At 43.1% G+C, this 24769-nt stretch overlaps 1 protein-coding gene across 2 annotated transcripts; it reads right to left on the minus strand.

The window, feature by feature from the left end:
- Positions 1 to 26: 26 nt before the first annotated feature.
- Positions 27 to 23560, minus strand: LOC106608045 (major facilitator superfamily domain-containing protein 2B). 2 transcript variants are annotated; one of them, XM_014205712.2, is made up of 15 exons: positions 23360 to 23560; positions 22412 to 22778; positions 17562 to 17687; positions 17297 to 17421; positions 12962 to 13085; positions 10971 to 11049; positions 10682 to 10863; positions 7797 to 7887; positions 7065 to 7186; positions 6393 to 6476; positions 6162 to 6245; positions 3926 to 4035; positions 1356 to 1499; positions 748 to 924; positions 27 to 403 (listed from the first exon to the last, which is right to left on the minus strand). In XM_014205712.2, exons 2-15 carry the CDS (start codon positions 22496 to 22498, stop codon positions 352 to 354), a joined length of 1587 nt encoding a protein of 528 aa, XP_014061187.1. In that variant the 5' UTR covers positions 22499 to 22778; positions 23360 to 23560; the 3' UTR covers positions 27 to 351. The 2 variants fall into 2 exon arrangements, with proteins under 2 accessions (XP_014061187.1, XP_045576934.1); XM_045720978.1 differs by lacking the exons at positions 22412 to 22778; positions 23360 to 23560 and adding an exon at positions 17834 to 17989.
- Between the last annotated feature and the right edge of the window lie 1209 nt (positions 23561 to 24769).

Genomic DNA, 24769 nt, shown 5'->3' on the forward strand with positions numbered 1-24769 from the left:
GTTAAGAAGTCATGGTTCAGTCCATCTACTAACCAAAGTCAACAGTATTTATTAAGCCCAAACCATTATAATACTCAGATACCATTCATAAATACCAGCAATGCCCGCTAAACACAGCAAATAGTGATATACATTCATTTATATAAATAAGGTTATCTTGTAGGTATATTCAAGATGGCTATACTTTACAGGTTCATGTGAAAATACAGAAACAAACTTAAAATGTTTACATGAAAACATAACTATCATGTGATTATTTCTCAGTGTAATATACACTAATAGAAGTCATATTCCAGTTGGGGAACTGGAATCCGCCGCATGTGATACCTCTCCTGTCCATTCCATCCCAGGTCATGGATTGCTCAGATCCTCCAGCGTTCTGGAGCTGATGCCACTTTGTTTCCTGTAGAAGAAAGACAATAGAAACTTTTAGATTGTATGTTGGTATTTTGGTATGTTGGTATTTGTGCCATTTCAGGCCACCGTAATTTTACTCAACCTAAAGGAATGACAGTGGTGAGAGACGATGGTGTACTGTACACTTATTGCACTGAATATTTGTGATCCAAATACTCAGTTTGGCAACACTTTACTTAAGCATGCATATAATAAAGCATTATGATACACTTATAATGCATTGTCAGACATGTCTTAAGCATGTATCCCCTTATTGTCATATACATTACTTTACAAGAGCACTGTGACGTTCTAGCAACTTCTGACAACAGAGACGTGTGGGTCCCTCACCGTAGCTCCTCCAGACAGAGTTTGTTCCTGAGCCGGACGTCCTCACTGATGGGGTAGAGCAGCAGTATCAACAGGCCTGTTACAATGAAGGCCACCGGGGCGGCGCCTATGAGCAGTTTCAGAGTGTAGGCTACTTGATCAGGCTGCCTGCATGCCCCCGTGTCATAACCCGCAAACCTGAAGATACCAGTACACACACACGTATTATACACAGCAAACTTGTAGAGATACATACAGTGTCTTAGCCTGTACCTGTAAAGATGCACACCTGTATCATACCGACAGTTACACACTCACCAGTTTCATAAATACAATAGACTACAATGGCCTATTAATGCATACATCAGGCTTGTGTTTATGTGTTTCTCTCTATACATCTCACTCCTGTGTTATTTAACTGACTTGGTGTTCGTGGCGTCTGACTCACTCCAAGAGAGATGCCGGAAGTGTTGTTAACTTGTTTATGTTTCTCCTGATGTGGATCAGTGTTTGTGTGTTTGACTCACTCGAGGTAAGGCATGGATACTCCCAAGGAAATCCCATTTTCAGTAATGAATGTCTTTAATACTCTTGTGTTAGTGTTTATGTTGTCTGTCTGTCTGACTCACTCGAGGCAGAGGGTGGACACTCCGAGAGAGATCCCAGCAGCAAACTTGGTGAAGAACACGTAGAAGGAGTAGAAGATGGCCTCATAGCCTTTACAGTAGGGGTTTGCCAGACGGAAGTCATCCACCACATCTGGCAGCATCGACCTGAAACACAACACACACACAATACTACATGAAAACATCTCCAATCAACAGCTTATAGGCCTACCTCATCCTCATGTTATACAACCGGTCTCGATGACTCCATCTGTCTGAGGAGGAGCAGTCTACTTATAGCGCTAGAGGATGAAATGGCTACAATGGTGCTCATAGAGCAGAGTTGAAATGGTCTGGTGAAATGACTGCTACTACGTGATGACATGATTACAAGATGAAGCTAACTGTAGCCGAACTGCTCCGACCACAGATGGGGAATCACCAGATCATTTTATTTCTATTTTTTATTTAACCTTTATTTAACTAGGCAAGTCAGTTAACAACAAATTCTTATTTACAATGACAGCTTGACCCGGACGATGCTGGGACAATTGTGTGCCGCCCTATGGGACTCTCAATCACGGCCGGTTGTGATACAGCCTGGAATCAAACCAGGGTCTGTAGTGACACCTCTAGCACTGAGATGCAGTGCCTTAGAAATCTGCGCCACTCGGGAGCCAGATAAAAAGACAGACAGACATACACTACATGACCAAAAGTATGTGGAGACCTGCTCGTTCAACATCTCATTCAAAAATCATGGGCATTAATGTGGAGTTGGTCCCCCATTTACTGCTATAACAGCTTCCACTCTTCTGGGAAGGCTTTCCACTAGATGATGGAACATTGCTGCGGGGACATACTTCCATTCAGCCATGAGAGCATTAGCGAAGTCGGGCACTGATGTTGGGCGATTAGGCCTGGCTCGCAGTCGGCGTTCCAATTCAACCCAAAAGTGTTCGATGGGGTTTAGGTCAGGGCCCTTTGCAGGCCAATCAAGTTCTTCCATACAGATCTTGACAAACCATTTCTGTATGGACCTTGCTTTGTGCACAGTAGCATTGTCATGCTGAAACAGGAAAGGGCCTTCCCCAAACTGTTGCCACAAAGTTGGAAGCACAGAATTGTCTAGATTGTCATTGTATGCTGTAACATTAAGATTTACTTTCACTGCAACTAAGGGGCCTAGCCCGAACCAAGAAAACAGCCCCAGACCATTATTCCTCCTCCACCAAACTTTACATTTGACACTATGCATTGGGGCAGGTAGCGTTCTCCAGGCATCCACCAAACCCAGATTCGTCCGAATGCCAGATGGTGAAGCGTGATTCATCATTCCAGAGAACAAGTGTCCACTGCTCCAGAGTTCAATGGCGGAGAACTTTACACCACTCCAGCAGACGCTAGGCATTGCACATGGTGATCTTAGGCTTGTGTGCGGCTGTTCAGCCATGAAAACCCATTTCTTGAAGATCCCGAGAAACAATTATTGTGCTGAAGTTGCTTCCAGAGGCAGTTTGGAACTCGGTAGTGAGTGTTGCAACTGAGGACAGACGATTTTTACGCGCTACGCGCTTCAGCACTTGGCGGTCCCGTTCTGTGAGCTTATGGGGTCTACCACTTCGCAGCTGAGCCGTTGTTGCTCCTAGACGTTTCCACTTCACAATAACAGCACTTACAGTTGACCGGGGCAGCTCTAGCAGGGCGTAAATTTGACGAACTGACTTGTTAGTAAGGTGGCATCCTATGACGGTGCCACGTTGAAAGTTACTGAGCTCTTCAGTAAGGCCATTCTACTGCCAATGTTTGTCTATGGAGATTGCATGGCTGTGTGCTCGATTTTATACACCTGTCAGCAATGGGTGTGGCTGAAATAGCCATATCCACTCATTTGAAGAGGTGTCCACATACTTTGGTATATATAGTGTACATACACAGCATGAAGACCCCACGCGATAAACCCTGTCATTTAGAGAGGGAAGAGAAGTACGGAGGAGGCAGGGACAGAGTGATAGAGAAAGGAGGGAGGAGAGAGGTAGATAGGAGGGTGAAGAGGGAGAAAAGGAGATGGGAAGGCAATGTGCTATAAACAACAGTAATAACAGAATGAAAGTGGAGACTGTAACCCCCCCTGAGGTTTATAGACACATCTCATTCATCAACATGACATCATAGCCAGGCATGACTGTATCATGCCAGGGGGTGAATTACATTTTTGTATTTTTTCTTTAACTAGGCAAGTCAGTTAAGAACAAATTCTTATTTACAATGACGGCCTACCGGGGAACAGTGGGTTAACTGCCTTGTTCAGGGGCAGAGTGACAGATTTTTACCTTGTCAGCACAGGGATTCGATCCAGCAACCTTTCGGTTACTGGCCCAACGCTCTAACCACTGAATGGACAGAGAGAAGTGGAGACTGCTGCTATTACAGCAATAGAATAGTAATTCTACAAGGACTGTGGCTGTTTTACCACCCCAATAATATGTTTACTATTGCTACTGTAGCTACAACCAGTGGCTAGTGCTAGTGGTACTACAACTACACCACATCCACAGAGGACCTTTGTGCCAGCACAATTCAATTTGGCTCACCATGGTAGGAGGAGTGATGCAGCCACACTGAGTCCAGAAGAGACAGCCACTACGTAGGCTACGACCAGGTTAGGAATGAACACCAGCATCACTGTGAACGGCATGATCCACTGGACAGAAAGAGAGAGAGAGTAAGAGGAATGAACACACATACTGTACATACTGTATACACACAGCATGAGTTAGTTGCACATACATTTGTTATCAGGGTTGGGTAGGTTACAGGGGTGGAAATCCCCGGGGGGGACGGGGGGGACACGACCCCCCCATCCTGGGAAAAATATGATTTGTCCCCCCCAATATATCACTGAAACATAACTATGTAATTTAAATAATATTAATAATACGCAATGAAAGCAATTGTGCTGATTATAGACACTTAATAGCACGTTTTTAAGTTTCAAAAGATTGCGACCCCCCCCGCCCTTTGCCTCACAATGGTTTGATCCACTGCTAGTTCCTTAGTTTGCACGTAACTGCCGTGAGGGTCATCCAGTCAATCGCGCACACACACACTAGCTGAATATGCAGAGCTAGCGCGCAAATATTAACTATTAAGCTAGCTAGTACCTATTCCATTTATGTGGCGTCGTCAAAGATGGAATCAGCATGCAGATGATGTAAGTTAGTGCTTCAAAGTCCCTGTGATAAGGTTAGCGATAATCTGAAGTCCAAACTGAACTACACTCTCTTCTACCATTGTCTTAAATATATTTAATGGTCTCGTTGCAAAAGTTAAATTGTCGCAAGGGAACTTTTATTTATTTATTTTATTTCACCTTTATTTAACCCGGGTAGCAAAGATTATAGCAAACACCACTGAAACGGAATTGGTGCACGCTAGCTTTGCAAATTCAGCTATTGTTGGAAGCCAGCCAATATGAAACAAACTATTAAAATTACAAAAGGTTGCAGCATATGTTGTGTAAATGGTGAACTAATACAGCTGTCAACTCTTGTCATTTTAATCCGTTTCACATTTGCTAGCTACCTTTTAGATCGAAGCCCAAATAGAATGATTGAAGATGATAGAAGCCCATCTCCTACTGTAAATAACCTACACACTGTGTGTGTAGCCAGCCAGCCAGCCAGGTAGAAAAATAGCAGAAAAATAAAAGACGGACATCAGAGTATTTTTCAATACACCAAAACGCATAGTAAGAACCCTAGTAGCCTAATATCTCAAAGACTAGTTGATAAAATGTTCATAAGAAAGAAATGAAATTCTAATGGAAATGTTTCACAATGATGTCATTAGGCAGAGCAGGCAACAGATGGCACACAGACAGCAGAGTTGGGGACAGATATGCAGCGACAGACTGGCAGAGACAGGGAGTCTCAGGTAAGTTTGTTGAGTCTTTGTTTGGCAACATTATGAAAGGTTCTCAATTTTTTTGACTTGTAAAATAGGAACATAATTGGAAAATGCCATGGATACCCCCACTCTCAACTTAAACTGGTGACTGAACTAAGATTTGTTAAAGGCAATGGTATTGCTGTTGTGATTAGTTGTGGGTACCGGTAGTTAGGAGTACGGCAAACACCTTATTTCTTTGGTTCCTCAATATACATTTACCATATTACAATGTAGGCTATGTGTTACAGCACTACTTTTGGTGTCCCCCTCAGGAATTGCTCTTGAGAAAATTTCATGTAATTGTCCCCTCCAAAGTGGATATCAGATTTTCGCCCCTGGTAGGTTACTTTCTAAATGTAATCCATTACAGTTACTAGTTACCTGTCCAAAATTGTAATCAGTTAAGTAACACAATCTGATTACGTTCCTTTTAAGAGGCAATAGAAGAAGACAAAAAGGGTCCATCAAACGTATTTGGTGTGTGTCGTCAAAGTCGTCTCTGACTTGAGGTCAGACTCAAACTTAAACTTGCGCCTCTTTTCAATGCTGAATTGAATATCATTGAGAAAACAGAAAGATGTCAATGTATTTTTTTCGCAAAAGTCCTTTCTGGTTTTAAAAGTAATCCAAAGAGTAATCATTAATTTTTCAAAATAATCTGTAATCTGATGAAAATAATTTTGCTGCTAGTTTCACTGACTAAGGCTAGTTTTTTGGTAATCAGTTACTCTCCAACCCTGTTTGTAATACCGTATTATAAAACCCTCCGGAGATTTTTGATCAGACAGTGCATCTCCAGAAGTAATAATATGTTTGTCCACAAGGTGGCACATTTTTATCATCAGTGGAGTATCACCAGCACCCGTCCCAGACACTTACCGTGATTCCACAGAAGGCTGCCTTCTTCTTGCCGAACCGCTCCAAAAACCACTGCCACAAAGGGATGCTCACTACTGCAGATACCTGGGAAGAGGAGTATCATTTTTAAGAGCATGCTATACTATTGTTTTTAAGTATACTCTAATGTCATATAAAACCATGCACTGAGTCAATAGGACATTTGTGTGAAAGTGTAAGTTACATTGATCTAGGTCTGAAACCAGAACTCACCAGGATGGTCAGCACAATGTTCTGGAAGTGGTCTCTCAGGTCCACTGCATGCGTACAGAACAGGACAAAGTTGCTTTGAACCAACTGGAAATCAGATATCACACACATTCGTTCTTCAGAAAGATTCTGAATATTCAGCACTGTCCTATCCTCTCTGCTCACGGTGTCAAATCACTGGAGAAGCTGCTGACTAACGCAAAGTTTCATCCCTGCTCTTGAATGATATATAATCCTTCTATTCTGATGAGCTGACAGTAAGTTATTTAAGGGAAGATTTGTGAGATACGGCAGTTGAGATGTTTGAGGTGGAATCTATCAAAGCTGTACTATATAGTTCCAATGCCAACCAACCATATGATCACAGCCATACAATAAGTTTACCACTGAGAATTCTCATAATGATAACAATAACTAGATATTACATAATTGTAATATGACAATGTGCCGTCTGTCTGTCTGTCTATCATCATCGGATGGATTTGGAGCTGAGAGAGAGATGCTGTCAAGCATATTTCCTCAAACACACTGAGTGCTCCATTTTTCTTGATCAAATCAACATTCAATGGCAGGCAGGCTGTATCTGGAGCCATTCTGGGTCCAATCATAACACAACACCCATTACCATCCCACTGTGGGTGTCATGTCTGAGAAGGGGTCTATCAATGTTCCCACCTGAATGGCAACGGAGATGAAGAGGAATGCAGCAGTCAAAGTGAGGTAGGGACCATGTCGCATCACCAGGATGAAGCCCTTGTGGAACGGGATCTGCTTCTCCGTCTTCAAAATGTACGGATCTGTACGAGGAAGAAAAGGAACAAGACCTGAAAGTGTCAAAAGAGACAGTTTCTTTGGTTTCCGTCTTTTATCCCACTCTAAAAAAATAGCTCAATCTAGCCTGCAATGCACCAAGCATTCTGCAATGAGAGAAGAAAGCATGAGCGAGACACGTATGGGAGACTTCCCCACCAATCTGGTAACCCTGTAGATGCCGCTGCATTGCAGTATTGCTATGCTCTGTGTGTGGGTATAAGTACAGAGAACCAGAACTGACAGGTTCGCTGGTACAGAGGTCAGCAGTTCATTGACAGCCTCCATGTGCAGTATAAACACACAAGATATGTCCTTTTATACTTAACACTTAATCCTCCTTGTTTTCCTGAGTTGGATAATCATTGCATGAGGCTGAAGCTAGCTAAATGGAGGCCAGAAATAATCCAGTCAGAATAAGGCTCAAAACAATTCAACGGAGTGCTGCTGTGCTTACTAGTAAATTGCAAATGGCGTTTGAGTGAAATGTGTGAAGGGAAAGAGAGAGGAGCACACTCACTTGCTGGGAAAGAGTGTGCACAAACACACACACACAAGCACATATGCGAGCACACACACACACACGCACACACTCACCATCTCTCTCTTTGACTCCTAGGAACATGACCACAGTGCAGATGAGAAACACTCCTCCAATCACACCAGCAGCGATCATATACATCTCCTTCTGCAAGTAGAGAGAATAAACAATCATATACTGTTACTGTACACCTCATTCTGCAAGGACAGAGAGCAACAATATACCATGTACACCTCATTCTGCAAGGAGGACAGAGCAACAATATACCATGTACACCTCATTCTGCAAGGACAGAGAGCAACAATATACCATGTACACCTCATTCTGCAAGGAGGACAGAGAGCAACAATATACCATGTACACCTCATTCTGCAAGGAGGACAGAGAGCAACAATATACCATGTACACCTCATTCTGCAAGGAGGACAGAGAGCAACAATATACCATGTACACCTCATTCTGCAAGGAGGACAGAGAGCAACAATATACCATGTACACCTCATTCTGCAAGGAGGACAGAGAGCAACAATATACCATGTACACCTCATTCTGCAAGGAGGACAGAGCAACAATATACCATGTACACCTCATTCTGCAAGGAGGACAGAGAGCAACAATATACCATGTACACCTCATTCTGCAAGGAGGACAGAGCAACAATATACCATGTACACCTCATTCTGCAAAGGCAAGAAAACAACAGTGTAAATGTAACCTTTATTTGTTACATTTAGATGTCCATTAGGTATTATTTTAAACTACTCTTCCTGGGGTCCACTACACCGCTTTCTTTCTTTGGTTACACAAGGAGGACATCTGAACTGAGCCTTCCTCAATCTCCATCATGTATCTCCATCCAATTACTTCACTGCAACCCTTATCTGAAAGTTGCATTAACACATACCAATGTGTTTATTGACCTGTGATTTTAGGGTAGAACTCCTTATATCTGTCACGACTTCCGCCGAAGTCCGTCCCTCTCCTTGTTCGGGCGGTGTTCGGCGGTCGACGTCACCGACCTTCTAGCCATCGCTGATTCATTTTTTATTTTCCATTGGTTTTGTCTTGTCTTACATCACACCTGGTTCCAATCTCATCAATTACATGTTGTGTATTTAACCCTCTGTTTCCCCTCATGTGATTGTTTGTATGTGATGTGCAAGTTATGTTCTGGTGCGCAACGGGTTTTGTACCCACTTTTATTATTTGGTATATTTTGTTTTTCTGAGTTTTGTGAGCACTTATTAAACGACTGTTTATACCAAGTTCGTTCTCCTGCACCTGACTTCCCTGCCACCAGCACGCACCCATTACAATATCGCTCTAGCAGGTACCAGATCACTCACAATTCACTGTACAGATTAGGTACAAGGAACAACAGGAAAGGATCTCAATTGAATTCTGATCCTAAAATACAGCCTACCAAAATACTATAGAGCCTTGAAGATGTTCTCAACCCAACAGGAACTGCACTGCCCTACTGTAAACAATTAAGGGCTAGTTTGCTATGTTAGTATTATTACTTATTCACATCAAACATTTTTCCATTTCTGAGGGACTGGAGGAATCCAGTGGTGAAAGTGCTCTGTCTGTCTGTCTGTCTGTCTGTCTGTCTGTCTGTCTGTCTGTCTGTCTGTCTGTCTGTCTGTCTGTCTGTCTGTCTGTCTGTCTGTCTGTCTGTCTGTCTGTCTGTCTGTCTGTCTGTCTGTCTGTCTGTCTGTCTGTCTGTCTGTCTGTCTGTCTGTCTGTCTGTCTGTCTGTCTGTCTGTGTCTGTGTGTGTGTGTGTGTGTGTGTGTGTGTGTGTGTGTGTGTGTGTGTGTGTGTGTGTGTGTGTGTACTCATCGTGGCTACAGAAGGCCATGCGTGGTGAAAAGGCCCCGCCATCGGGGTTTACTCAGAATCCTTTGGAATGGTACCACTCGAGCCCTTAAATAGCTGCGGCGTGTCCGAACCCGACACGGAACAGTTTGGGCAGGAGCCCGCTCGCCGTGTTTTATCTACCCAGAAACCACTCTGCGTTCACAAGATTCGCAAGGTTGTCTCACTCATGTTTTCATTGACTGTTTGTCTACTTCTAGGAAATGAACAACCAGATAAATTAAAATATGTATATTCCGGTCTAGGTTTGGCTGGTTTTAGGCCGGAAATAGATGTTCAATATTGTTGGTTCCTGCATGTCGAGTTTGGGGTCTGGGGTTCATTCATGTGTTTTTAAAAATGATGAAAATAGCCTTAATCACACACAGACTGTGGTCACCCCCTCAGTGTGGGGAGGGGTTTCTTATTTCAGGGAGGGGGATTAATGGCTGATGTCAGGGGAGAGGAGGGGAGGGGGCTGGGGTCAGTGCCAGGGGAGAGGTGGGGAGGGGGCTGGGGAAGAGGCTCAGATTTAACCCGTGGTCTCTTACTAAAAACCCGGAATGATAAATAATATATGAAGCTGGTTCATTTGGTAAGACGAGATCTCACCGCTAGACAGTCTGCAAACACAAACTTCACATTCATTCATCTTATTCCTTTTAGTTTCAACAATTTACAATTTTCATGCTTGTTGACCTTCAACTTGTTTCCTGTTGTTTCTTTTCAACTCTGAGGCTTCAAAAAAGGAAAGAAAGAAGTTAAGTAAAAGGAAAAGATGAGTGTGAAAGTACAGCCCTGAGTTAGTTCAGGACACTACAGCCCCGAGTTAGTTCAGGACACTACAGCCCTGAGTTAGTTCAGGACACTACAGCCCTGAGTTAGTTCAGGACACTACAGCCCTGAGTTAGTTCAGGACACTACAGCCCCGAGTTAGTTCAGGACACTACAGCCCTGAGTTAGTTCCGGATACTACAGCCCTGAGTTAGTTCAGGACACTACAGTCAGTTACATTTATTTTCAATATAGGATCACCATGGTAACACCTCAGGTCTGGTTGGTTGTTATCGTGGTGACACTTACAGCATGTGACAGGAAGTCCTGGGAGTGAACGATTCTCTTGACGATCTCGGCCCCACTGCCGTTGCCTAGGTGACTGACAGACATGTTGTGCTGGGGGCAGTTTTTCAGGGTGTGTGCGCTCGCCACGATCTGACCCTGGATGGCAGCGCCAACTAGAGTACCCAGCACCTCCAGGGTCATACCTGCAGTATAACACATTTATTATAGTATTAAGTACTATCAAAACAGAATGACAGGCGAGTGGTATTATTTGATCAAACAACCTAAGGTCTGTGTAATAGTGACCTACGGTAGGCTGTGGCTGAGTCTCTCTCCTTCTGGTCCGTACTGAGGAACATGGTGAGGGCAGAGTAAGGCACATGGAAACACTGGGAAGGAAACACAGCAGACACAGAGGACATGATTAGATGTGGTTCGATATAGGAAACACTGTAAGAAGTGGATCAGAGGGTCAAAGGCCATGTCAATTGCACCTTTTGTTGTTGTTTTACCAATTTGACCAATTTTCAGTTTCTATATCGATAAATCTCAGCTCTCAAGCTGGCCAGTATATCAGTCAGCAACCATCCACTTGACCATCAAACCCAGCCTTTCTTCACTTTGTCATTCACACAACAGCTCAGTCAACATTGTGGCAGACTGACCGAGCGAGCAAACAAGCGACTAACCAAGCGACTGACAGTGTCCAAAGAGACATCAGAAATAAACGCGGCCATAAAAGACTGTCCCAGCCCTTCCCCTTCTCTTTGGCCGGGGCGGGATGGAGTGAAGGAGGGATGCAGGGAAGGCCAAGCATGTAAAAAAAACAATTTGACCACAGCTTTGCTTCACAAAAAATAACTTATCAGCCTTAGTAGTCATCAAATCTCATTGAATGATTACACTGGCTGTTGTTTATTTAGATCAACTACTGTATGGCCTTAAAGTGATAGCAGCTGTCCATCCTGTCTCTCACAGACAATGACAATGAAGGGAAGTTAAAAGTGGTAACCAGCATTTACCCACCCAGTGGTCTCTGGCAGGGCTAAACCTATACTTATCAAGTAGTTAGAAAGACATGTCATTATAGGCCACCACAATGTGGGCAGTGGACAACATGCTCTGTACCATATGTTAGAGAGGTTAGAGAAAGAGCAGAGGAGAGAGCGAGTGAGAGAGAGAGAATGAAAGAGAGAAAGAGAGAGAGAGCTGAGAGAGCAGAGAGAGAGAGAGCAGAGAGAGAGAGAGATAGAGAGAAGAGAGAAGAGGTGAGAGAGAAGACAGAGAGAGAGCAGGAGAGAGAGAGCAGATGAGAGAGAGAGAGCTTTGGCAATGTTAACACATGTTTCCCATGCCAATAAAGCCCCTTGAATTGAATTTAATTGAGAGAGCAGGTGAGAGAGCAGAGAGAGCAAAAAGAGTGAGAGAGAGAGAGAGAGAGAGAGAGAAAGAAAGAAAGAAAGAAAGAAAGAAAGAAAGAAAGAAAGAAAGAAAGAAAGAAAGAAAGAAAGAAAGAAAGAAAGAAAAGAAAGAAAGAAAGAAAGAAAGAAAGAAAGAAAGAAAGAAAGATCGAGAGAGGGGGGTGAAGGGTTTGAAGCTGTACCTTAATTACTAAAGAAACCTAAATAAACAGGTTAATTTGACATTTACATTTTAGTCATTTAGCAGACGCTCTTATCCAAAGCGACTTACAGTTAGTGCATTCATCTTAAGATACCTAGGTGAGACAACCACTTATCACAGTTGTAGTAAGTCATTTTTTTCTCAGTAAAGTAGTTATCAGCAAAGTCAGTGTTAGAGAGGTGAACTATCTACATAAGACGTTTGGTTTTGATATCTGGTTGGCTCTGCTCACTGTAGCACTGTGTTGGGTTCTACAAGTCATCTCTGCTAATCGGTATATTTTTTAACAGATAAAAAGCTCTATCCAGGAACAATGCTAGTTGTGTACTATGAGTGCGTTCAGTAAATCACTCTGGCTATCTACTTCGATTTCAGAGCACTGTTGTCTGAGTGTGCCAGAGCGCAGAATAACTGATGAATTTACGAACGCTCAACACCTGTTGAATATGACCAGTGTCAGTAAACGTCGGCAAAAAAACGTAATTAAACGCTCTGAATTTACGAACTGAATTTACACTCTGGCACTCCAGAGGGAATTTACGAACACACCTTATGAGTAATCAAAGTCAGTGTTGAATAGTGTTGGATATCTGCTATCTGAGGAGGATGTGTAAATGTTTCATTGTGGGCCAACGTTTATGTAGTACTAGTAGTAGTACGTATCTGGCAGGTACTTACAGTGATGAGTGTCTGGTAGAGACAGTAGAAACCCAGATACCAGACGAATCGTCCGTTGGTGAAGGGAGGAACGAACCACAGGTAGAAGTAGGAGACCACCACAAACGGAGTACAGCCCACCATCCTACAGAGAAAAGAGGGTTATTGTTTCTTATAGTATATCTTAATGATCATTGTTTGAGCAAGCGTTGGAGTCGAATTTTGTATCTTTTTTATTGTGAAACTCTGGCCTCATTTTGTGTTTGTGCAATAGATAAAGGCCTGCCAGTTTATCTCAGCTCGCCTGTTTAGACTATTATGTGAACCTGTTAGGCAAGTGATAGACTGATGGTGTACATGGGTGTTTTGGGAGAGATGGATGGTGTGTTTGTGAATCTGAAGTAATCTGTCCTGGGTTAGTGTGGAGGGGCAGCGGGAAGACAGGAAGATGCGCTATGCCACAGGAATGTTAACCCACATTACCATGAGCTTAATTCAGACACATAAACACACACACACACACACACACCACACACAGGCATCTCAGGGCAGAAAAATTCTGCTGCATTGTACAGTTTTGAGGATGTGGGGAGCTGTGTTGTTCATGTATAATTCATCCAACTGGTATATATCATTGTGGGCTGAGGACACAGCTGTATGTTTCACTGTGGAGAGAGAGAAAGACGGGAGGTTGTGGACAAGTGAATGTACTTTCCACTAGTCCACAATGACTATCTCTATCTATAACCACTGAATTATACAAGAATAGGCTTGTCTGCTAAAGCAACAATAAATATATCTTTTTTCCTACAGATCTACACAACCTTACTCCACATTTTCAAAGTTAAAGAAAAAGTATAGAAGATGTGTTGAATGTGTATGTCTTCACACCCCAGAGGTAATACTTGGTGGAAGCACCTTTGGCAGTTGTTACAGCTGTGAATCATTTCAAATACAATTTTACCAACTTTGTACAACTCTATGGGTAACATTTATCAATTGCTAAAGCTCAGTAAATTTGTTTGGGACTCATTGATGGACAGCAATATTCTAACCTTTTTCAAGTAAATGTAGGTGTTTAGTGTTCCTGAATGGTTCAGTCTCAGTCCTGACTTAAATCTGCTTGAGAATCAGAGATAAGGTTTGAATATTGCTTTCCATGAATGATTCCCAACCAAATTTCAAGGCGGCAAAACTGTGAAGACTTTGCAAGTGGTACGTAGACTTTCACTAGGCACTGTATGTTAGGTTGATCTGCTAACGTCTATACATCATAGAATTCACATCCTTATCATAAAGACTCAAGCTCAGTAAATGCTCTGCGGCTGCAGGGTCAACTAAGTACATAGTTAAAGGTCCAATGCTGCCATTTTTATATCAATATCAAATCATTTCTGGGTAACATTTAAGTACCTTAGTGTGATTGTTTTCAATTAAAACGGTCAAAAAGAAACAAAAATTGCTTCTTAGCAAAGAGCAATTTCTCAAGCACAAATTTTGCTAGTACGGTCTGGGAGTGGTCTGAGTTGGGAGGGGAAAACTGAAAAATTGCTGTTATTGGCAGACCGACCAATCTCTTTCTTATTGGCCTATTAACTAATTTACCGCCTGGTGTTCTCAAAACAGGCTGGAATTTCAGGCTGTCTTTTCAAACAACTCAATATTATTCCAACCTCATAGTGTGGAAATATACTGTATATAAAACACAGGAAAATCACATTGTGGACTGCACTGGACTGCACTTTAACACAACTAAGCAAGCTTTTGCTAGCTCAACCCTATCCTCTATGCACCACTCCCAAATAGCCACAGTCATATTGTTTTGGTGACGACTCCAAAATATTTCCACAATGGTCCTGACCTGTAACCTTTGACCTGATAGGACCCAGAGGTACTTGACCCCATTTTAATCTGCATATTACTAAACCCCGTCCCCTCTGCTCTAGCTCCCTTAACCCCTGACCTGTCCTGCCCTGGCATTCAGTTGAACTAAGAACAGATAGAAAAAGAGAGAAAGAGGTAGAAAGGGGACAGAGAGAAAAAGAGAGAAAGAGGGAGAAAGAGGTAGAGAGTGGTGAGTTCTGGTACAGTCCAGCTCTCCCTGTGACACAGAGGCCTGTCCTTAGTGATTGTTTAGCCACACAAAGAGAGTGACAGGGCTGACAGGGCTGCCTAGCTCTGGGGTTGGGCCTGCTGCTGTTAAGGCTGGTCATGGGAGGGTTGAAAAGGCACAGTGACTGAATGGAACATTTAGAATGTTAGAATAAACTGTTACAATGTTAGATTGTTCTGTAAGATGGCCCGCAGGATAGGTATCGGAAGAATCCAATGGGAGTGTTAGCCAGTGGAAGTATGGCAAAACACGTACACAGGCAGACACACAGTGATTGAGACTGAAGCAAGGAGGGCATTTCAGCACCATCACACTCTCAGAGATTGTGAGAGAAATATCCCAGTTTTATCTCTGCTGGCATGGCAGGGCTGAGTCTATCATAACAAACACAGTAGCACCCAGGAGTACCAACCAGAAACAGCCATAAACCCCTCAAGACAAACAGATTCTGATCACTTCCTGTCCGTCTGATGATGTCACAGCCCAGGGTCAGGGGACTTCCTATCTGAGAGTTAGAGAGGGTTTCACTCAGTGGTGGAAAAAGTACCCAACTGTCATACTTGAGTAAAAGTGAAGATACCTTGATAGAAAATGACTCAAGTAAAAGTCACCCAGTAAAATACTACTTGAGTAAAAGTCTAAAAATATTTGGTTTTAAATATACTTATGTATCAAAAGTAAATGTAATTCCTAAAATATACTTATGTATAAATAATTTCAAGTTCCTTATGTTAAGCAAACCAGACAGCACGATCTTCTTGATTTTTAAATTTATGGATAGCCAGGGGCACACTCCAACACTCAGACATCATTTACAAACTAAGCATTTGTGTTTAGTGAGTCTGTCAGATAAGAGGCAGTAGGGATGACCAAGGATGTTCTCTTGATAAGTGTGTGAATTGGACCATTTTCCTGTCCTGCTAATCATTCAAAATGTAACGAGTACTTTTAGGTGTCAAGGAAAATGTATGGAGTAAAAAGTACATTCTTTTCTTTAGGAATGTAGAAGTAAAAGTTGTCAAAAATATAAATAGTAAAGTACAGATACCCCCAAAAAACTACTTAAGTAGTACTTTAAAGTATTTTTACTGAAGTACTTTACGCCACTGGTTTCACTCAGGAGTTAACTAGAGGGTGCAGTGTTCTCAAGGTGCTGATTATCACACACACAACCAGGCAGGGCAACAGTGTTTTGCCACAAAAACAGGACACACACACACCAACAAACAAACAAACACACACACACCAACAAACAAACACACACACACATTCAGTACACACACACACAAACACACACACACACACACACACACACACACACACACACACACACACACACACACACACACACACACACACACACACACACACACACACACACACACACACACACATACACACACACGCACACGCACACGTACAGTGGTAATCAAATCAGTAATGCTGTGATCTGGTCTCTCTCCAGCCTGTCAGCTTGTCAGTAATCTATGGCTTGTAAAGCTTATACAGCACTCACTCAGTCACATTAGGATCAGCAGTAAGTAGTCAACCAGTAACTACGGTAAGTGAGTCGGGTCACAGCAATGAGTTTACACAGCTTTGAGCTGACACAACCACACACACTTTAGAGCTGACACCTAGTGTTACGGTTGAGTTTGATGTGGTGCTTTTGGTAAACACTCTGCACTCTTAGAAGAAAAGGTGCTATCTAGAACCTAAAAGGGTTTATTTGACTGTCCCCGTAGGAGAACCCTTTGAAGAACCCTTTTGGTTCTAGGTAGAAATCTTTTGAGTTCCATGTAGAACACTTTCCACATAGGGTTCTACATGGAACCCAAAAGAGTTTTACCTGGAACCAAAAAGGGTTCTGCTATGGGAACAGCCGAAAAACTATTTTGGAACCCTTTTGTCTAAGCTGACAGGGCTCATAACGAAGGTCTATAGGGATACTGCTGTGGTTTAGGTCATCTTTTTGTTATTGTTTTATTTTACCAGGTAAGTTGACTGAGAACACATTCTCATTTACAAATCAAGAGAAAGCTTTAGTATAATCCAATAGAAGTGTGAAGTCAAAATGTGAAGCCTAGCATTCACAGGTAGCATTTCCCATTCAATCACTAAGATCTGTGGTCCTATGGAGCTGCAGGGTCTGTCTGCTGTTTTTTTACCCTTCAAATAGGACACTTCAAACTTGGGAAACCAGGTGTGTGCACTCTATGCAATCCATGTGTGTATGGCCTCACCAGGGCATGAGTCTGCCTATCCTGGTCCACTTGCTCTTGGTGATGAAGAAGCCGACAACAGGGTCGCTGACGGCGCCCCACGACTTCCCTATGAACAGAACCATGGAGGCCTGGAACGGGTTGATCTGAGGAGGAGAGAACGGAGGGATGTAGTTAGAAGACACAGATAGAGTGAGAGAGTGAGAGTGAGAGAGAGAGAGAGAGAGAGAGAAAGAGAGAGAGGGGGGGGAAAGAAGAAACAGACACAAACACACAGACGTGTTACCTGGGCGACATCCAGCAGGTAGATCTGGAGGAAAAATGCTGTAGCGCTGCCGGCCACCTGATTGGGTGCTCCTCCAATGGCGAAGCAGAGCTTACTGCAGACAGACAGTTTCTGGTCCAACACAGTCTATGGATGGGCAGAAAAACAACAAAAAACAATGGAGAGGGTTACAAGTCAGTTACAGGTTTCATAAAGTGCATTATCTGAGAAATAGGCAAATAAATGATCTGCAAAGCCTATGAGATACAGTTGACTGCTGTGCCTTTCTTTACCGTGTAAAGACAAGAACTCTGTTTGTTAGCCATGGATATGTAGCCAAAATATAAGCCTCAGATAAGATACAAGCAGGAGTCAAATCTTAGGCGGAAGCTATCTTCTTGTGGATAAGGAATACAGTTGTAGCAGAAGAATGAGTCTGTGACAGCAGGACCCTGGCATTATGATTTACAAAATAATTCAGAACCACAGAATTCTATTTTCAGACTATATTGTTGTCCATTGTGATGTCAGAGCGAATGAATCACACAGTGCCATTCAGATGACAGTCGATACAGACGTGTGACCTCATATCTCTCTCTCTCTCTCTCTCTCTCTCTCTCTCTCTCTCTCACTCTCACTCTCTCACACACACACACACACACACACACACACACACACACACACACACACACACACACACACACACACACACACACACACAAAGCAATGTTACAGAAACTCCCTTCATATGTAAGTTCATTAACTAAGAATCATAAGTTACCAAACCCGTTCTCAGGAATGGATAACACTAGGGATCCCTTCAGTCTCCACAGATTTGGGAAAATCTGCCTAGTTCACTGCTTTTATTAAATATGTTTATTTTGTTATTGTGTGTTGACTTATATTGTTTAATACACATATGTGTATGTTTTATTATTCTGTTTTTATTGTAATGTATACAGGGCTCTCTTTTAAAATAGATTTTTAATCTCAATAAAGGTTAAATAAAGGTCAAATAGAAGAAGAAAGAAAATAGGCCTCCACGACTCATTTCCTTGCATGGTGGATGAAATCTGGTTTCACATATGAGGCCTACTTCCCCACCACTATTCTCCATCTACATTTCCCTCTTCCCCCAATCATCACTCTCCCCAAATGTATCTCCTCTCCCCTCAGTATTTAATGTTCCCCTGTGGTGTAGGTGCCAGTTGATGTGAGGGATACAGGATCAGACAGAACACCACTCCCTGCTGTTTAGACTGTGGTGATGTCAGAAGATACTTGGGCACACAGCACAGCCTGTTCCCCTTATAGACAGATCCACAGGATACCACAGAGACAGACAGAAAGGGTGCCGGAACAGGGCTTCCCCTGCTATAGAGGGATATCCCCTTGCTAAAAACGTGTGTGTGCACGCATGTGTGTTCAAGTCTGGTCCGTGCTATCAGAGATCCTTGGGATGTCCCTGTCCCATTGAAGTTGACATATGAAATGGTGAAGGTAATGGTTAAGGTTAGAATTAGGGAAGGGTTAAGGTTAAGGTTATGGTTATGGGTAAGGGGAGGGGTTAAGGTTAAGGTTAGGGTTTAGGGTAGTGATGTCCCAAGGATCCCGTCCTCACACATGAAAGAGCAGACAAGCTGCCAGCCTCCTGGAAAGTCCAATATTTACGACTGTATTATGAACAGTTCAGTGACAGACATGGAAACACACACTGCATGGACCAAAGCACAACAGCATATGATTAAACGTCTAACCTCCTCTCTCCTTCTCTCTCTTTCTGTTTATACATCTCTCCACTTTCTTTTTTATCTTTCTTCATCTCTCTCCTCTCCTCTCTCTCTCTCTCTCCACTAACCTTTGTTGTTTCCATACAGTACGTTTGTGTCCGGGTTAGCCCACCGCCTACAGCTATAGGCCTTTCAGGCGTTATGAAAGAAAGAAATCACCAAAACAGCCACCGACCAACCACAGACCGAAGCCCTTCAAAACACACTGTCATTATCTGGCTGATTACATTTTATTTTCCTCTTTCTTCTCCTCATGAAAACACTGATGGTTTCCAGAATGACAATTACCAGGAGGGAGCTGTGTAATTATTTAAACACAGTAAGACAAGCGGGTCAGAGTAAGTAAAGAGTAGCATGTGGATCAACTTCGAAAGTCTCGGTCTGGCCTATGGTGGTCTTGTGGTCTAGGCTGCTGCCTCCGGATCCCATGTACCACCACAGCATGAGTTCCAATATGGCTCACTGCTATTTCAGCATTCTCTATCTAGATTTCCCACTGTTGCTCCTCTATCCAATAAAAGACGTACTTAAAAAAAACTATTGGTCTCTCCTTCAAAACTCTCAGTATATCCTCCACTCTCATCTCCTCACTCCAATTATCTTCGAATGGGGAGATAAGAGGAGTATTTGGTGTCACGAGAGAGAGAATGCTGGTTAACTGATGTTGGGTAAAAATACTGTCTATACACTGTCTGTACCAGATCAGTGATGTCTTGGTTCGTCATCAAGTGTATCTATTACTTTTTACCCTCATCTGCACTACAGCTAGGAATATAGTTGGGCTTGACGTCACTGTTTGTATCCCCACAACAAATTCCACATTGAGGGGGTAAACCCAGACAAAAGAGAGGTCATATCATTTTAGTATCTCAGTATGTAGGCTCTTTCTTTGTACAAGGTTAAATAGTCCACCGGTCATCAAACAAAACAAAACAATTCTCAACTTTATACCAGATAGTCAGTGCCTGATAGCATTCATTAGTGGTGCTTGCCTAGCTTTACCTATACACTCAAGAGAGAGAGAGAGAGAGAGAGAGAGAGAGAGAGAGAGAGAGAGAGAGAGAGAGAAAAAATCTGACTCCAGTGTGACTACAGTCTGTTTTACTGCGGCCTTATCACTGCAGACGTAAACAGGATATCCCTCCCCTGTCTGGGCCCATGTTATCTAGCTTCCTATAAATGCACACACATCCACGCACACAACACAGACCCTCAGAGAGAACAGACCCTCAGCAAACTGTGGCCCTGGGAAAATGGGGCTAATTCATAAAGTTAATTACTGTGGGGTGGGATGGAAGCGACTCTGGAGACATGCCTTTATGTTTCAAAGAGGATCTTAGCTATGAGCTGACTGTGATGCACACAGAGGATGAGTAAGGAATAGTGAGTAGAGAATTCTGAGCCAATATGTTTTATGCATTCCTTCTAACACTGCTGTGATGATTCCTATCAGATTGAGTGTGTAGCATACTGTATGTATGCATGTGAAAGATAAAGCTGGTTGGATAAAGAAATAAAGCTGGTGTCCAGTAGAATTTCTTCATACATTTTGATATTATTTCATGGTATTATTTTATTTTATGGTTTTATATTACTGACAGATTTCCTGGTGTGTGTGTATTAGCAGTAGTTTGGAACCAGAGTGTGATGTTCTGGCCTCTGTGATGCACAGAGTTGGCATACAGACTTTCCCAAGGAGTGCAACATGTAAGATACTTATTTCTGATCATTCCGAGAGCACTTGAACACAATAATCATAGAGAAGCCAGACAAGTCCATCTCCTCTCCTGCCTGGAGCTGTCAGCTGTGGTGGGGTGATAGAACACCAGGATGCCTGATTGAAGCAAAAGGACTCACAGTGACAGGTGACCCATTAGGGGCTTGAGTCTCCTCTGTTGCAGACTCTGGTTTCGCTTCTTTAGCATCTATAATTCACCCAGGCCCCGTAAGGGCCATGCTGTACACGCACACACGCACGCACGCACACACACACGCACGCACGCACACACACACACACGCACACACACACACACACACACACACACACACACACACACACACACACACACACACACACACACACACACACACACACACACACACACACACACACACACACACACACACAGAGCTCAAGGTCACGCTGCATCCATTCTTTCAGAAAAGCTATGTAAATATTGCATCGCCTCTTCAATACCTATTCACTGAAATAGGACAGCATTAAACACATTGATGGGTTCTAAAAACTGCCAGCCAACATTACATTCCCACCAGTGAAAAAGGCAGTATGAATCTATACGTAGAGATCAATGTAGTAAGTCAAGTATTTATTGTTGTCTGTATCAATGCATTGGATGTATAATGTAACACGTAGGCTACATCTGCAGGGTAATGTACTCATGGTATAGTAGGATAAAGGTTTGGCTCATCGTCTGTCATTGCCTTGCCTCTAAGTGCCGCTGGGCATGTGTGCTGGTATCAGTAAGTAAGCATTCCATTTACGCACCCGAGTACACACACACACACACACACACACACACATACACACCACATTCTTTCTTCTGGCGGTCATGCAGTCAGTTTTACTGGTACCTAAAGGCATTCAGGGTGAGCATACAGCAAAGTAATTTATCCAAGACTGGATGTGACAGAGAAAGAGAGAAACGTCCTCTATTTCTGGTCCTAAAATGTAGTATAATCACAATCCAACTGATTTTCAACTTAACTAACTCCTTGCCCTCAGTCTCTCAGATATCCAGTGCTTGAATTGGGCAGGAGCTCACCGGAACTGAGTACCGGCAGCTCAACATTTCTACTTCATGAGTTCCTGCACTTCTTATAGAATATTAGCTCGAAAGTATTGTGGTGTTCCTGCACCTAAATATAAACAGTACCCTCACTCTAAATGAGTACCGGCACCTATTTCAGTCAAAGTCAAGAACTGCAGATATCCAGACATGGCAGAACAGCAAGACAGATACCCACAAACCAAAGGAACATGAATGTCACTGAGCTGTCAGACAGTCCAGGGGTAAACTAGCCAACTGATTCAAATTAGTGAATAAAAGCAGTGTTCCTTACCTGGTGGGGGGGCTTGGTGAAGGATGGCTCTGGGGGCTTGAGGAGCTTTCCGGCTGGGGTATGGGATATGTTCTCTCCCTTCGCCATGGTGCCTCCAAGTGTCGCTCTGAATGTTTGTGTGAATGCAAGTGTATGTGTCTGAAAGTATGTGTCTGAAAGTATCTGTGTGACTAAGTCTGAGTGTATGTGGTGTGTGTCTGAGTGGGAGTGTGAATGTGTGTGTTTGGGTGTGTCTCTAAGTATGTGTGTGACTCTAGGTGACGGCCAGGGACGAGCTGGTGATCCTGTGTGTGTCGGGAGGACCTGAGGCTGCCCACTTCTGCTGCCACTCACACACTGCCCTGTGCTCAGTGCTCTGGGGCTAGAACTGAGACCGAAAGGAAGGGCACAGTTAGGCAGGCAGTCCCACACATAAACACACGCAGACACACACACACACACACACACACACACACACACACACACACACACACACACACACACACACACACACACACACACATAAAGACACATCCCAGCACACACACACATTCATAATCCTCCCGTTCACATTGGTTTCTCTCAGAGCGCTCCCCTATTTGCTCCCCTATTTCTCACCCTGATCTCTATTATTTCACATGTATTTATGTCAGCCAGCAACGCTACATCCCATGAATACATCTAATTCATAAGAGATGCAATGTCTCTCTGTATCATTACTCAAAGAGGATAAAGAATAAGTGATGCCTCAGATTGGTAGATAATTACATTGAAATACGCTTGCAACTAACATTTGTGTTTATGAGTCGTCTATCTAACTAAACAGACATTCATTCTCACTCTAGCATAGCAGTTTTTTTTTAATCATAAGTGCCTACAACGTCAAATCTCTATCAATATCTCAATCACATCCCATATAAACAAGCAAGAACACCATAATGAAAAAAGAGAAGACTGTATTGGGTTTACCTGAGTGATGAAGGAGAAGAGTAGATTAAAGGCGTTCAGGCAGTCAGTGAATCGCGGGCTCAGAGAGCAGAGAGAGAGAGAGAGAGAGAGAGAGTCACAGAGACAGCTTCCAGCAGCAGGTCAGGAGACTGCGGTGTTTGACAGACACTGCTGTTCCACTTCACTCAACACACCTCACAGCGGGACCTGCGCCATTCAGTGGTCAACAGCGGTAACACAGTCACTGGCGGTGATAATAACAGTGACATTAGTCGTTACAGGCTTATGACATAGAGGAATTGCATATAATGAAACAGAGGTTGTTTGGACATCGTCCTTATTGTGGAAAGACGGCTAATTCAGTTCTTAGGATGACCAATAAAAATGATTTGACCTTAAGTCAAAGAAAAAGCTATGTTCTCAAAGACCCCCCTCCTTTTCAGTCTGTAATGACAATGACAATGAAACATCTATATGTGATTAATGATACATTGCACATGACACTAACATTGTTGTCTGGTGACATTTTTTGGCGTGGCTATCCAGCTATCATAACAGTGTGATTTTCCCACAGTGAAAATCTGTCATATTAAAATATCTTCTTCCTCTTTGCATCCGTGCTATGTGATGCTGGCACCTGACCAAACCATAATGACACCAAACCCGAGTGACAGTTGGCTGGATCGGTTTCCCATGTGGGCCAGAAGCACTGTGTTGTTGTAGTGGTGATAGCATAGGAATGCGTAATATGCTTCCCGGTTTGATGGGATGATAGATACCTGGCTGTGACGTAGCCCTAAAGTGCATTATGTGATTAACTGGGACAGGGACAGGCGCTGAGTATCAGTGCGTGACTAGAGGGGACCAGTGCCGCGGGAGAGAGAGAGACAGAGTGCTGTGGAGCTCTCATGCTGCGAGTTTCAAATAACTCATTAACTAAGTCACCATCATACCTTATAGGCACAATAATATGATTGCGCGCGCACACACAAGTTTATACAGCTTATAGGTTTACGTCTGGGCACGATTCATTATCACCTACGATGATTGTGTGTGTGGATGTGTGAATGTCTGTCTGGGTGTGTGCGTAACTGGTCAGTCCAGTTCAAGTGTTCAGCAGTCTGAACACACAGGCCTATAATAAACATATACCAGTAGGACTATCCCATGCTTTTTACATTGTTAGAGGTTAATCTCCCTCAAGTGTTTGTTCTCTCAGAGACCCTGCCAGCTGCCAGGGCCCAGAAACCTGAAGCAGAGAACCCAGCCAAACCCTCCAGAATTCTTCACACATTCCAAACATTCTCCTCTGAAAGATATCACAATAAGGAAATCGCTCATAGGAGCCGCATTACTCCATACGTTTCAAATAATGCTAAATAATGCGTGAAGAGGAATGCGCAAATGAAAGGTATATAGTGGCTTAGGTAA

This window comes from Salmo salar, chromosome ssa06 (genome assembly GCF_905237065.1).
Source record: "Salmo salar chromosome ssa06, Ssal_v3.1, whole genome shotgun sequence".
Lineage (NCBI taxonomy): Eukaryota > Metazoa > Chordata > Actinopteri > Salmoniformes > Salmonidae > Salmo > Salmo salar.

Excerpts from the sequence above, each read along its gene's own strand:
- LOC106608045 (XM_014205712.2), bottom strand. The coding sequence starts at position 22,498 with ATGGCGAAGGGAGAGAACATATCCCATACCCCAGCCGGAAAGCTCCTC. Across the intron at positions 11,050-12,961 it reads TCTACCAGACACTCATCACT|TGTTTCCATGTGCCTTACTC; the intron begins GTAAGTACCTGC and ends TTTCCTTCCCAG. Across the intron at positions 7,888-10,681 it reads AGGACTTCCTGTCACATGCT|AAGGAGATGTATATGATCGC; the intron begins GTAAGTGTCACC and ends CTCTACTTGCAG.